Raw genomic sequence first — 14,422 nt, forward strand, 5'->3', positions numbered from 1 at the left:
CTTCTCTTCCCGCGGAAGTTCGGAAAATCCTCATAGAGCAGGGTGGTGTCAGTTTTTCGGTTCCCTCGGCCTTTTGGCACGGCTTGGTCCCAGGCAATCGTGCCGCCCTTTTGTAGGTGGTACAGACTTCAAGGCAGATGTCCTGGCGGAGCTCTGAGCCATGCAGTTCTAAAAACAAGCGCCCTCTTTTCTCTTCCTTGGTGAATTTCCGTTGTTGCCTCTCCTCCAGCTCTGCTCTTCTCAGGAGGTTGTCCTGCAGCGCGCACGCGACTCGTTTCGGAACACATCTCTGGCCCCTCCACCTGGCCTCTCGCCGCCACTCATACTCCATCGTGTTTGCTCATTCGCATGTTGCCGTCTCGATGTGTTGGAAAAGGTGATTCGTCTATATCTCGCACATTGCCAGCATCATCTTTTTGTCTTTTTTTAGTGGCATGTTCCATCAGACAGACTGCCTTTTCGTTGCTTGACTGCACAGCAACTTGCACACACAGCTAGATGTGTGTGCTGGAAAATCGGTTCTCATCGAGACGGCACCTCCACGACGGTACACTAAAACTTACACATGTTCCGAGAATTGAAGCGGTTCCTGTGTCTTTCTTGCCGAAAAGATTTATACGTTAATTGGGATTTTTGCTTTGGTCCAGCTTCGCAGCTGGCTAGATGCTTTGTCCAGTGAATGTCATCACATTTTTCCCTGCAGAGTACTGCCAGCGGGAGCGGGGTCTCCATGTGCGCATGCGTCTTGATTCTGTCGGTGTGTCGGGCCCCCTGAACTTCCTTTCCGTCAATTTTTAGTTGAACCTGCTCTTTATCGGAGAAGGAGTTCTTTTCCACCCTACCCCATCCCGAGAGCTCCTGTACTCCTGAAAAATATGCCGATGAATGGAGCAACGAAACCCTTCGCCGTGCTCTGGTAAGTCGTCCCGGGCGTAATTGTCTCGTTTCAACACCATTGTTTGTACCCAGTTTCGTGTTGCGGAATTTCCACTTCGGCCGAGAGAAAAGGGGGAAGCCTGCTTGTGAACGTTTGAAGGAGACGACATTTGGCAGGTGTATCCCGTCTCACGATGAGAATGGATAGGCAACCGGTTGGTGCCCAGGGGACGGTTGAAAGCTGACTCGAGCGTTGCTTAGGCGCACCCGCTGGTCCCGGTTCAAACTCTTTTAGGTCACCTCCCCGGACAAACAAGCTGTCACAGACCAACCGCTGGGCACCTCAGTTTTCTGCCGATGTACCAACCGCTCCGTTGGATGTTTCCATCCAGTTTTTTTCTCGACTCGTCGCTTTTCTCTCTCTTGCGATTCTCAGCACCGGCGGTCTCGGTTATATCGGCAGCCACACAGTGGTTCGCCTCGTCGAGGAAGGCTTCGACGTGACTGTCATGGACAATCTATCCAATGCCACAGAAGAAGTTCTTCGTCGTATCCAGAAGATCACACACTGTGAGGATGACACCACGGGAGCCGGCAACACCGGCGACTCGCGTGACCGTCTCCGGTTCTTCAATGTCGATATGTGCGACGAAGAAGCTCTCCAGAAGCTGTTCAAGAATCGACACTTTGATGCTGTCATCCACTACGCAGGTCAGTTCGCAAATTCTTCACAACCAAGGGCGAAGAAGAGAAGACATGCGGGCAGTAACAGGTTGGGAGATGCACGTGGCAGAAAGGTCGTGGCCCGCTACCAAGCGCGAGGGCCCACGAGAAGCGTGCGCCTGTATTGTCTAGAACAGTCGGTACAGAACATCTGACATCTAAAGCGGTTTGCCCGTGGCGTTTGTGCCCCGGTGTCAGCATATTTTTTTAGAACCTTTCAACAGTGACGGTGCACAGCAACAGTCGAGAAGTTTTTTTTCTGACGGTATATACTACGAGTTGGACTACTGGTTTAAATCTTGAATGGCGAACTGTGCAAAGACAAACCACTGGGTGAGAGCCAGCGGCTCCTTTTTTCAGCGTTCATTGCGTCCTACTATCGAGGACGGTGCGCAGTTGCCCCGCTTGGGTGCACGAAATCATTCATTTGCTGTGTCATGTGGTCGCCACGGAGGCGCTCTTCATCCTCTTCACGCCCACGTGCAGGCTTGCCGTTCTTCGGCATCGTATCTCATGGTTCCACTCACACCTGAAGAGAAACATTTCATGTCGGATGCCCCACAGGCCTGAAGGCTGTCGGCGAATCGGTTGAAAAACCTCTGGAGTACTACTCCACTAACGTTGGGGGAACCATCAAACTGCTAAAGGTGCGTGTGCGTCGATCTATTTCGCGTGCACTCATTCGCGTAGTCTTGCTCCGAATGTCGTGGAGTCACTCCTGCCTCTTCGTTTTCCTGGGGTGACCGACGAGCTGCTTCCGTAACTGTTCTTCATGTGGGTTCCAGTCTTTGCTCTTGTGGCTGCAAGACTCCAGTGTACTTCGCATGTGGGCCTTTCGCGTGTCAGTGGCAGGACTTGCGTTTCGCCTGGTCACAGATTATCAGACGTTTGTGTCCGAATCGCGTAAGGGCGCTGCATGCTATGAAAAAAGGAGGCGGTTTTGATTCTCTGGTACGTTCTAGGTCATGGACGCCGCAGGCTGCCGCCGCCTGGTGTTCTCCTCTAGCGCCACAGTGTACAGACCCAAAGCTGGTCCAATCGTTGAAACGGACCCAACCGGAGCGTCGAACCCTTACGGACAAACGAAGGCGATGATTGAACAGATCCTGAAAGTAAGACTGTCCGCACGGAACTGGACTCCCGACGCGTATATGCATGGAAGAAAGGCGCAGGAAAGACGCGCGTTCTGTAAGCGGAACAGGAAAGTTGGACGAGAGCCGTTCTTCGTGGGCTGATGGGCATTATGATCGGTGCTCCCGCCTTTTCGGTGCCTGCCTGCTCGCCACTCTGCTTGGAGTCCAAAGCGCCTGGCAGTGCCGCGGAGACTGTCAGGTCCTCATCTCTCAGATCACGCTTCGTGGTCCTGAGACGATCCACATGTCTGACTCTGGTCTTTCATGGCGATTGCCACCGCTGCACGTCCGGATGCCTCCTTTTTCCCGCAGTTGTAACACTGGCAAAGTGTATTCTTGATGCATGCAGTGAGCGAGCCAGTGGCTTTTCCGGCAGTAAGGCCTGCGTATATCTACTCCAGTGTATGTACATGCGTAGGTGGATACGCGTGTGTGCGCTCCGTTTTTTATGTGTCGCCCGCCTCTAACGGTGTGTGTCTCCCACCGCTGTGTCAATCCTCCGCATGCTCGGTGTGCGAGACAACACTCCGTGAGGCATTTTGTGTGGTATACTCGGTTTGCACTCCACTGTGGTTCAAGGGTTAGCTATCTCGGCCGTCGAGGACAACCCTGCTATAACTTTTCTGACTCGTCTGTCTCTTCTGCAGGATCTCCATAATGCTGATAGTCGCTGGGGCATTTCCATTCTGCGATACTTCAATCCGGTTGGCGGCCACCCTTCTGGTCTTCTGGGCGAGTCCCCGGTACACCCGAATAATCTCTTGCCGTACATCCAGCAGGTGGCGATAGGTCGCCGGCCGCACCTCAATGTTTTTGGAACAGACTGGGACACACCTGACGGAACTGGTGAGCCAAAACACAGCGGATGTCCCCATATTTTCTTTTGTTTCCTTTTCTCACGTGATCAGGAAAAACAGCACATCGACCTGGGTGCCGGTGCCGGCCCGTCGACTGTTTACTGCGAGTGGTCCTGTACGATGTGATCGCAAATCCGAGTCTGAGCTCCTCGATAGGATCGCCGTTGGCGTGTCTGGGCCGGTTCTCAGGTGTGCGCGACTACTTGCACGTGGATGACTTGGCCGAAGGCCATATTTCTGCCCTTCGAAAGCTCCAACGGGAGAAAGAGGGTTGCCTTCTCCTCCACAATTTGGGTACGGGCCAAGGCCACTCGGTGCTGGAGATGGCGGATATGTTCGAGCGTATATCGGGGCAGAAAATCCCACGAAAGCCGGCTCCACGGTAAGTTTGGCAGGACTTCCTGTGATGTTTATAGGGCACCTACGGTGGAACTCTTCATCCACAACACCGTGTACATGGACGCAAACTGCAGCAGTGGGAGGCACAAAGTGGCAGTGCTCTTGTTGGGGATGCTGTCGCGGGCTGGGCTAAAATTCTGCACGGGCGGTTCCTCTTCAGTGTCTACGAGTGTTCTAGTCGAAGCGAGGGGACCAGTCGGCGCATTTGTGTAACTCCGTTTTTTTTTTGCATTCCGCAGACGACCGGGTGACCTTAGCAGCGTGGTTGCGGATCCAAGCTTGGCCGAAAAGGAGCTCGGATGGAAGGCGCAGCGATCGATGCAGTAAGCGAGGAAATCTGCAGCAGACCGATGATCGACTTCGATCTCTGCAATGGCGGGCACATGGCGTAGAGCGGCGAACCGTAAGAAGGCTCTTCGTAGGTTTGTCTGCTCGTCCCATGCTGTAGGAGCTATTTACTGCCTTTTTTCTGAAGCTGTGCGACGGCGTTTTTTGAATTAGAGCCGAATTCACGTCAGCCAGGGCCACTGTACGCGCGGCAAGGTGTTAGTTGCCGTCTTCGCATTTTGCTCTCGAGAGGGAGGAGCAGTTTTTGGTCACACGACTGTGGCGTTTTGGAGTGGCAGTCACGGTATCACTATTTCAGGGTCCTCTGCTCTTCAGCAGCGCCGCAAAGAGGATCGTTTTTTTCTTTTCTGCATTATCAGTTACGTGGCATGCCTTTCTCCGGACATTCGTACCCCCATGTGCAGTAGATGGCGTGCTTGCTTCGCTGCGTTTTTACCCAGGGAGGCGATGGCATCAGCCTGGAAGTGGCAGTCGCAAAATCCCAACGGCTACGACACGCCTGCCTCGTAGCTGCACTTCGCCGTTATTTCTTTGTCAACTGCATTCGGATGCTGCGGGGTTATTGGCTGTGGGTCGTGTCAGATCTCTGTGTTGCCAGGCGATATCGGGAACGTCAACCCGTGGGCTAGACGCCCAGACACTTCATTAGATGCTTTGCAGTTTAGGCCATTGGTGATCGTGGTAGATACGAACGCGTCTTTGAAACGAACTAGTGACTCGCATCGGACGCTGTCCAGACTAGCAGTATATGGCGGACTGTCAGCAGCCGAGCGCACATTGACACAGCGGCACAGTTGTTTTTGTGTACCCGAAGACTGAGGGCCAGCAGTTCCGAGGAATCGTTTGTAGGATGCGTGAACTCTAACATGCCAGAGGATGATTGTTCCGTATGTGACTTGAGCAATTGCCTGTCAAAGGTCGCGCACAAATGGCTAGCCTGTTCGAGTTCGTTCTTTGTAGCCCGTTGCTTTGAGTCCCCCGTGCTGGTCCTTATGAACTGAAACCAGGTAGCACAGCTGTCACGCGGGGAACGTTTCGGTCACTGTCCGTCTAAGCTTTGACACCGGACGCGTCATTCTTTTTGTGCGGCGGGCAGGAAGATATTCGGTAAATACACAAAAGTGTGTATGCACGTTTTTTTGTTCCGAAATGCAAAACGTTAGATTGTCTCTAGCGTCAGCCAACAGTGTTGCCAATACATTCTCGGACGAACCCCAGTATGCAACGTCGCAAAGGCATGATGGGCCCCATGGGCAAGATGTAGGCATGTACACACGTGACTGCAGTCTGCAAATAGCGGTGGTATCTGTACAGAGTCTAGGGAAGGCTGCGGACGGGGCAGAGTATTTGGGCAGTGTTTCCCTGAATGTTAGAAAGTGTGTGCCCCGTGTCACGTGTCCCCGTCGACATGTACGAAGCTAAGCACGAGGCTGGGTTTCATTTTTTCGGGGCTCAACAGTGGAACGTAAAGCTCAGGAGCAGTTTTTTAGGCGGTGAGCATCAAAAATGCTTTCCTCTCGGGAGTCCAATTCTATCTTCTCTCGCCATCTAACTTGTTCCCACCATTATTGTGAAAAGGACTACAATCTATGCACCGTGTCCCTTGTTCTGTGGACGTTCCACGGATCAAGTGTATGTTTTTGTCCTGTAAAGATTGAGATAAGAACTTGGCAATGGGTAAAGCTGTTCTCGTTTTGGCATTGGATCGTCCTGGTCCTGATGACGACGTATATTTCCTCTGCTCGAATGAAAACGTAAAACAAAAGCGGGCAGCCACATCCGTTGCCAACCGAGCACGTTGCGAATGGCATTGTGCAGTATATCAGAAGGCACTATCGGAACGGAAGGACGTAGCTCTTTCCCAAAGAAGATGAGGGAGGTTTTGGTGCAAATGAGAGCTGAAAGGGGGAAAAGGGCGGGACACTGTCGCATCATATATACATGAAGTTACCTGCCTTTTTGTCTTTCGCTGCAATGGAGTATAATGGCACAAGCCAGTTTTCTCGCATAGCCGAAGCAGAGGTGCTGTAGGCATATTCACTCCCCCTGCCAGTCCTCGTGTCGTCAACCACAGCGGACTGCCAACTAAAGTTCATGATGCCCGCACCTCAATAAGGAAGGCCTAGAATAATCGGCGCTACAGTTGTGGGGTTTTCTAAGTGGAGCACAGTTGTTCGGACGAACTGCTCCCCCCTCACAAGGAAGGGGTCGGGTGCCGGTGAGCACATGTGTCACTGTTCTGGAAGGTCGTGGCATTCTCAAGAATTTTTTGTCTTCGGGCTGGTGTTTCTTTAGAAGAACATTTGCGCCGAAGCTTTTTTCCAGAAGAGAAAGTATGGTCCACAGAGCATGCAGCCCTGAAATGATTAGCTTGTATTGGAGGCGAGTCCAGACTACAGCCGAAAACCTCTAAATTGTGGCTTTTTTTACAAGGAGCAATTTGCCCCTGTGAATGGAACGCTGAGACAGAGAGTAGAACACCAGCCTGCTTGCGTTACCCGCTCTTCTGCTGACGCTCTTTGTTAAAAGCAGTCCCACGTGTATACAGCCAGTTTTTGTTGGTCATTGAAAATCGATGGTCCTCCTCCCTTTGATCGACCGCCAGAAGGATTCGCCAGGCAAAGGCAAATGCCAATGTCGAGCTTACGTTTGCCGTAGTATTTCCGCAGCTTCTCGTCCAGCATGTGTCCATAGAGGAAAATCGTTCAGTCCAGCAGACTGAGTACACCTAAAACAGCGGCATTGTCTCAACCCGTGCTTCCGGCGTACGTGGGCACATCGAGGGGCCAAAAGGAAAACAAGGGACGGGGCGCTTTTCAGAGTAGCAGAAGAGGGAAAGAAGGTTGAGTCGTAGTCCCCGTCTCCAGTCTGTTCCAAATCAAACGTGAAAAAGGCTCAATCTCCTGTCTCTAGCCTCCACGAACCCCTACAGGCTCACGGGCGTCTGAAGGTGACGAAGGCGTGGGGCCCACAAGGTTGTCTCATCCTTAGTTGATTATGCCATCTTCCGCAATGGAATCGGATCCAGACTTGACACAATCTCTCGGTGCCGATATGAATTCCTGCACTCCTGCCGGTGACACGAACCGCGGCGCCACACAGGACCAGAACAAGTTGTACCTGCCGCTGCACGCAAGGGAGGGGACGATGGGCTTGGCCACTGTCGACGAGCGAACTGCTGAGAAGATTACTCAAGAGGCCACACTGGGCCAGGACAGCTCAGTCACCGTAGCGCCTGCAGATCTTGCTGAACCTGTACAACTACCTTTAGGACCCGCCGTGCAATCCGGCCTGTAAAAAAAAAGCCACATAGTTCTTCAGAGGGGAAAGACGCCCCCAGTTCCGTCCCCTCCTCCCCGTGTCTATCTACAGAGTTAGTTCCAGTCTAATACACTGTACAAAAACAGTGAAACATTTCATTCCTGGCGAAAGATGATCAGAACGCCCGCCATTCTAGGACGGTTACCAGAGACAGCGTACACCTCCAATAAGTAGTTGTTAGTCAGCTTGCTGGCTGGGCCGCACTTGGCTGCCACAGTGGGGTACAGAAAAACGCACATTTATCACGTCAATCAAGCGAAGTTCCCACTTACGCTGGTTGCGTAGGCTGGACGAATCTGCTGCAATCAACCGCAAACTGAGGAAGTGTCTCGAAGCTGAGACTGCTGCCCTCAGAAAGGCCGTACGTTCAACCCGGGGTGGTATGTGCTGTGAGACAATCTACAGACTGCGCCACAGTCATTGGAAAAACATTTTTCCTGCACTGACATTCGACGGGGCGTCGTTTTCTACACTTCAGTTGTTTGAGCATGTGCTGGGTTGCTTGCCACGAACTGCCGATTGACACGCAAACAACACAGTGTTGAGGCCAGGGTGTACGGCAGAAGATGGACTTCCTCGAATTGCTACGTCATGCAATTCGTTTCAACGTTGGAAGTGGTGTGCAAACGCCAGAGCGAAAAAGAATAAACATCTCAATATCAATGCAGAAATTTCAATGCCGTGGTGGGAATGCCCTCCAGTTTAATATATGACTACTTCAAGACTACTTTAACGTGCTGCTATCGTCGTATATGGAGTTATTTTGTATCTCTGAGCAATTGAATGCACACATTTAAAAGGAAATTAGTCAGCACCACGTTTGAGGTGTGCCTCAACCGTGCTTCGTCAGGCCGGCCACCCGGAAATTTCAAATCTGTCGAGCGATCCCCGTTTGAAGCCATCGCAAACCCCTTCGCTGGCTCAGCACTGCTGACATATCCATGTTGATATATACAGTCGTACACTGCACATGTACAGCGTGCGAATCATTTTTACCTGGGAGAAAGTCACGAGTAAGGACAGCAGAGTCGTATAGGCTCCTCTATGCAACTCTTGTCAACTGAACCAAGAACAGCGGGTGAAGGGTTGTTTACAGGCAGAATCAGTTAATGGCTTCGTTTGTTTGCTGTGGCGATCACGGCGTTGTGGGCATATGCAGGCAGAGTCTTTGCTTGAGTTGAAAGCACGGGAAGACTACTTAAAGAAGCGAAGCATGTCACGAGAGGATGCAATGAAGTTATGGCTCAAAAAAGCTGACACCCAGAAGAAGCACATCGTGCATTTGAGAGAACAGTGTGAGAATGTCGGAAGCATCGAGAAGGTCAGGAATGTTGGCACATGGGTTGCTTGTCGAAAAGTGGAAGGAATGATCTGTTAGATGTACTCGAACCCTTCTCTTGATATAAATAGAGTCTGTATAAGCTTGAGCCGCAACTCACTGCTCGAATATTAACGCGACAAATGCATGAAGGAGCTTCTGCCCTTCATTGTAACGTCACGGAAAACGTCGCAATATCCTCGGTGAAAATATCAGAAGCTTTTGGTTCGTAAGATGCGTGTTGCAAGGACTTGCCTTGTGCTTGTCCTCAGTTGAATGACATTCAGAATCAGATCCGGGAGAAAGAGAACATCCTCCGTGAGTTAAAAGTGAGGCGCGATGGGCATTCAGCCGAAAAGAGAACCGTGGGCTGTAGGGTCTGCCACTGTCGGCCGTGGATATAAAATTGAAAATGGTTCTGAGAATATCTTAAATAATGTTCCTTTGCACGACGGCCGACGGCACTCGATCTTCGTACGGCGAAGACCTCTTACGGAGGCTGCCACGCATAGGACAGAGCCTTCGTCGTGTACTTTGACTACACAGTAGGGCTGCAATCGTTCTTAGACAGTACAGCTTCCGCTTGTTGTACACATGCTGCTTTCTCGAAGCGGCGGGAACGGGATGCGTCCCTCTCCACGCTCCCCCCGCGTTTAAAGATCACAGACGGTGACGCATTGCCAAAGCATGATTTTGGAGAAGAGAAGAAGGAGTGTATAATTCCTGCTCAGGCTATTGATGAGGGACTGGAGAAAGTGCGGCAGCAACAACAGAAAGCGGTGCATCATATTGAGGCAAAGAACCACGGTTTGCCAAGCAAGGTAACTGATGGACTCTATCACGCCAAGATACAAGAGATACGCACGAGAGGGGAACAGCTGCACACATAGGTCGCATAGGGTCAACGAGCACAGCGAACATTCGCACTTGGGCACACGATGGTTTCTAACTGGCGGAATGTAACTGAGAGGTCTGTCATCGGCTGGCTAACGCGAGTCTGATGACCCCAGGAGCCGCTCGCGGTATCTGAGGAAAGACACTTCAGGGTCGGGAAGGAGCCGAAACCCTTAATCTAAAATGAGAACGACACAGACTTTTCGCAGCATCACTGCGTCTCCTCAGTTCCGTTTATAAGATAATTCTCTGTTGTGGAGAGGCTCCTTTCAGGCGGAGAAACTCGAAACAGACTTGAGGGGTTTGAAAAAAGAGAATGTGACGCTTCGGAAGGAGTACCTCAGGAACGACCAAGAGATCAAAAGGCTGCATGAGGCATGCGCCAATTACGAAAGCAAACTCAGGCGATATCTGCGAGCTCTCAAGTCGAATACAGGAGGACCCCAGTCCCCCGGCGTCGCTCCCTCGGACCCCAGTGGAGCGGCGTTGTCGGTGAGATGGGAACTGATCTTTTTCTCTTGAAAACGACAGGGCGGGCTTCCGGCTTTTTACATAGGTTTGCTACGTGGTTCCTGTATCTCCTGAAGACGAATACCGATGTTATCTGCCGAGCACACGTTCTGCAGGACCATCATGACAAAGCCGCTTTTTGCCTCATGATAGGATTGTGGCGAGTAGGAAGCGGCGGAAAAAGACCGCTTCGTTGTGTCACAGGAAATCCAGAAGACTCAGAACAGCCTGCTCAACTTTGTTTTGGTTGAGGCACACAATCAGTCGACAAACTTTTTTGTCGTTGGTTCTGCAGTCCCAGCCAAGAAAGCAGATGGAAGCACTGATTTTCCACGAGCAGAAGTTGCAGAGAGAGATCGAGATTCTTGAGCGAGCCAAGGGCACAGACGAGAACAAACATACTCACGAGGTACATGCCGCACAATGGCGGTGTAGAGGGCACAAAACCTTCCCGGTCGGGCGTGTGTGTGTGTGTGTCGCTAAATGATCACAATCTCTGGTGGAAGAGAGCCTAGTCCATGAGGTGCTACTGCCCCATCTGCACTGGAACGCGTTTACGGCCCCAACTTTGCCTCTTTCTATGTCTAATCACAATAAGAACATCCCCTGTTTCGTAGGAGGTCCGCCGGGGCATGGTGTATTAGCCGCTCCAGGGGAAGAACAGCTTCGCTTTGTGTTTGCTGGCGCTTCCTGCCATTTTAAGTTGCATGTCCTGAATCAGAAGATCAAGGCAATGGAGGCACAGCTGCGACGGCTTGAGAAAGCAAACAGAGAAACAGAAGCGGTACTGTCAAGAGGGACGCGATTGGGGTCCCATTTTGTCAGTGCACCCAACGGGACAGCCTACGTGATGGTAGAGCAGATGGAGCAATTCTGGTGCTCGCTTGAACCCGCTTCTGAAAGTGGTTTGACCCTTTCTTCGACGTAGGGCAGTGGGGTGGTGTGTATGTGCTCTCTTGTGCTCGCTGAGACAGGAAATTACGTCCAACAATTACCTACTGAAAGAAGTTAGAAGGCTTCGCCGGATGCACGCCCGACTCTGTCCAGTTTCCAACTGCAGCGCCAAAGCTGAGATCACGCAAGACGTCTAGCAGTTGTCATAATTTGGCGAGCAAGCCGCATCCGTTGTAACGAGAATGAAGGTTCTACTTGCTCCTCACCGCGCCAGGGGTGGACTCTGCTAGAGTTCAAGAAAAAAACAACTCCTGATGCTACGTCCTGAGTGGTGGAGAGGCAGAGGATTCCGCAGCCAGATTTGCTCAAACTACCACGTCCTTCCAGTTAAACTCTAGGAATCCGGAGACCAAATGCCGTTCCGCTAACAGCAGAAGTGCCGTTTTTGTCAGCGGTAGAGTTGCTCTCTGCTTTTCACAGGAAACATCGTTTTCTGTGCTCTTGTTTGTTGTACCACTCCCCAACCCGTCCGGCCACACGTCCCTTAAATAACCTCGCTTGTGCGAATTTAAGCTGTCACCTCACACACCGCAGCCATTACTAAGGGCCATAAAACCGTTTTTAAAGTCGCCCTGGTGATACTAACGTGCCCACGATGGAGCAACTGTTAGCAAAATCTTTCCCACCCCTTTCTTGGCGAATTCCACTAACAGAAAACGAAAATGTCGTCATCCATTTGTTCCCCGCTATGCAAGACGCCTAAGCTGTATTTTCCCGAAGCTTAACGTTTTGCATGCATCTGAAGACAACCACGACACTTTCCCCAATTTTGCAAGCTACTCTGCTCATACATTGATCCTTCTGGGATTCCTCCGCGTTTTCCTCCAGCCTACAAGGGGCAAATACGTCCACGGGGGTTGCCCCTAGACAGAAATACGTGAAGTGTACCGCTTGTACATTCTTTTTCCTCAGCGCGCGCCTGGTTTGAAATCTTCGTGCTGTAACATGTGGTACTTGCTACCTCTGCTTTTGCGCCTTGTATAGAGGCTGGGCGCTTGATATGCTTCGTGGCGTCAAAACAGACTTGTAGCGCGCTTTTCGCCCTATTGTGCCTGCCGCGCAACCTGGCGGAGCGCGAAGTTGGAAAAAGCGCAACCCGTTGGTGGGAGTTCGTGGTGACATCGAGCCAATAGCTGCCTCGATGCCACAGTCATGCGGTGGCCAGAGGACGGCGACGCCGCACAGAGTTCCTTGGTGAAATGCGGCGCATGGGCAAAGGCCGAGTCTGGAGCACGGGCGCGCGCGTCAAAACTGCTGGACGGGCTGCAGCCATTCTTCCAGCGTCGCCCCTTGCTGAGGAGTCCAGGTGGTAGTGTCGACGAATCTTTCTGGAAGTCGGTTGATCCGGTCTCATTTGCGGAAGCCTGGTTTCTTGTCTGCTTTCGCACGAAGAAAAAGACCGTTGTCCAGGTTAGGGGATTCTGCTTCTTTTTTGGGGAGTCCACTGACCTTTTCCTGTGGCAAGCGAGACCAGGGAACTGGTATCCTGCCTCCAATCGAGGGAGCAAGCTGCGCTAGTAGGGCAGGTACACTCTTCGTTCGCGTGTCCGTGTATTTGTTCATTTGTATCTTGTCCAATACGGAAAAGAAGACGAGCCTGCCGGGGGAGTCCGAATTGGGTGGTAACGACATCCCGTTCTGAGGAGGATCTGGAGGAGTCGCCGACTTCCCGGTGTCGCTGTGCTCGTATAGTGCCCGCTCCTAGGCGAGCGAAAAACCGAATTTTCTTGAATTTTCCGAGAGAGAGAGTCACAATGCGTTTCGCGCCTTTATGCCTTTCACAGTTCACACTATTGCAGGTCACTGGACCCGCAGACGTCCAACTGTCGCAGAGGCTGCCGTTTTTTCATAAATAGAATTTTTTATTTTCCCTCCACTTCGAGAAGAGGGCAGGGCCCGCGCGCGGAATTCCTGTGAAGCTCGCCCCATGCCATTCCTCGAGGGTAGGGAATGGTTTGGATTTTTGCTGCTGACTGGGGAGAGGCTGCTGTGAAGGGGGGAATGTGTGTCCCCAAGGGAACTGTGGCAGTGTACAAAAGATGACAACTTGTTCTGGTTCTTCTGGGAGCGTGTAATGACACGCGGTCACTGTCATTCTGGCAACATAGTCTAAGTGGAAAGTGGATATATGTCTTCTGTTCCCACCGCACAAGTATCTGAACAACGGAAGATCCGGTGCGTCTTCGTGCTCCCTCAATACTGGTTTGACTGAGAAGGAAACTGCGTGTGTCCGTCCCCGGTTTTGCGAGTCGTCAGGAGCTCCGCTTTACTCGCGTTTCGTCAGATGCAGTCGCGTTACGCTTTCCTGTCTCTGCTTGCTTGTACATGCATGACAATTGCTTGGCGATGTAAACATAGTTTTCGAGGGTATTGAGGTCCACAGGGAGAAGACAGAGATCCAATGGTTCGCTCTTGTCTCTGTATCCGCATGACACCGCTCCTGTTTTCCCTTCTTTCTTTGTTCTTCTCGATCGGATTCAGCTCTTGCGACGTATCCGCGTTCGAGAGAGATACTGGGGGAAGTAATTTCACAACTGTGCTGGAAACTCTGGGCCCTCCAGGACTCTCTTTTTGACCTGCGCCGTGTAGCCTTCCTCCGTTTCTATGTCGCTGTCCTCCCTCTTCTCTTTCTTTTTTTCATTCGGGGACAAAGCTACATCCGATGCGAGCGGATTCTTTCCCGCCCCAGTATGACCTTCGCCGGCACTGGGGTGGGCGGCCGAGGCGTGGGTTCGTCCTCGCCCCAACGCGGGACTGAAGGGTCTTCTTCGGGCAAATCTTTAGATTTCGTGTCTCCTAACTCTGTTTCCACTTGTGTTTCTGTTCCTTCTGGCTGCTCCACGGAGGGGAAGTTTCCAGAGAAGCCGGGCGTGTCGGGCCGCCTTATCCAAAGAAGCGGCGCGAGCAGCCCTCCTTTCGAGGGAAATGCACTTGGGAAGTGCTGTAGTGTAAGCACGACAGAGAGTTTAGTCAGCGGTGCTTGTCGCGGAGGCGAAAACCCTGTTGGCTGCGGGTTCTCCAGCACCGGGCCGAGCGAGGTCAACTGCTTGTCGGTAGGCCGGAGCAACAGTAATAGCGGCTCAGAGTGT

The 14,422-nt window shown here is 51.9% G+C and overlaps 1 protein-coding gene across 1 annotated transcript; it reads left to right on the forward strand.

The window, feature by feature from the left end:
- Window positions 1–875: 875 nt before the first annotated feature.
- On the forward strand, window positions 876–4,846 carry NCLIV_046950 (UDP-glucose 4-epimerase, related; the record flags this gene model as incomplete). Its single annotated transcript, XM_003884245.1, has 8 exons — window positions 876–916; window positions 1,313–1,587; window positions 2,164–2,246; window positions 2,562–2,711; window positions 3,380–3,578; window positions 3,779–3,971; window positions 4,228–4,311; window positions 4,777–4,846. 8 exons carry the CDS (start codon window positions 876–878, stop codon window positions 4,844–4,846), a joined length of 1,095 nt encoding a protein of 364 aa, XP_003884294.1.
- Window positions 4,847–14,422: the final 9,576 nt, after the last annotated feature.

The sequence above is a fragment of the Neospora caninum genome, chromosome X, assembly GCF_000208865.1.
Source record: "Neospora caninum Liverpool complete genome, chromosome X".
NCBI classification, from domain to species: domain Eukaryota; phylum Apicomplexa; class Conoidasida; order Eucoccidiorida; family Sarcocystidae; genus Neospora; species Neospora caninum.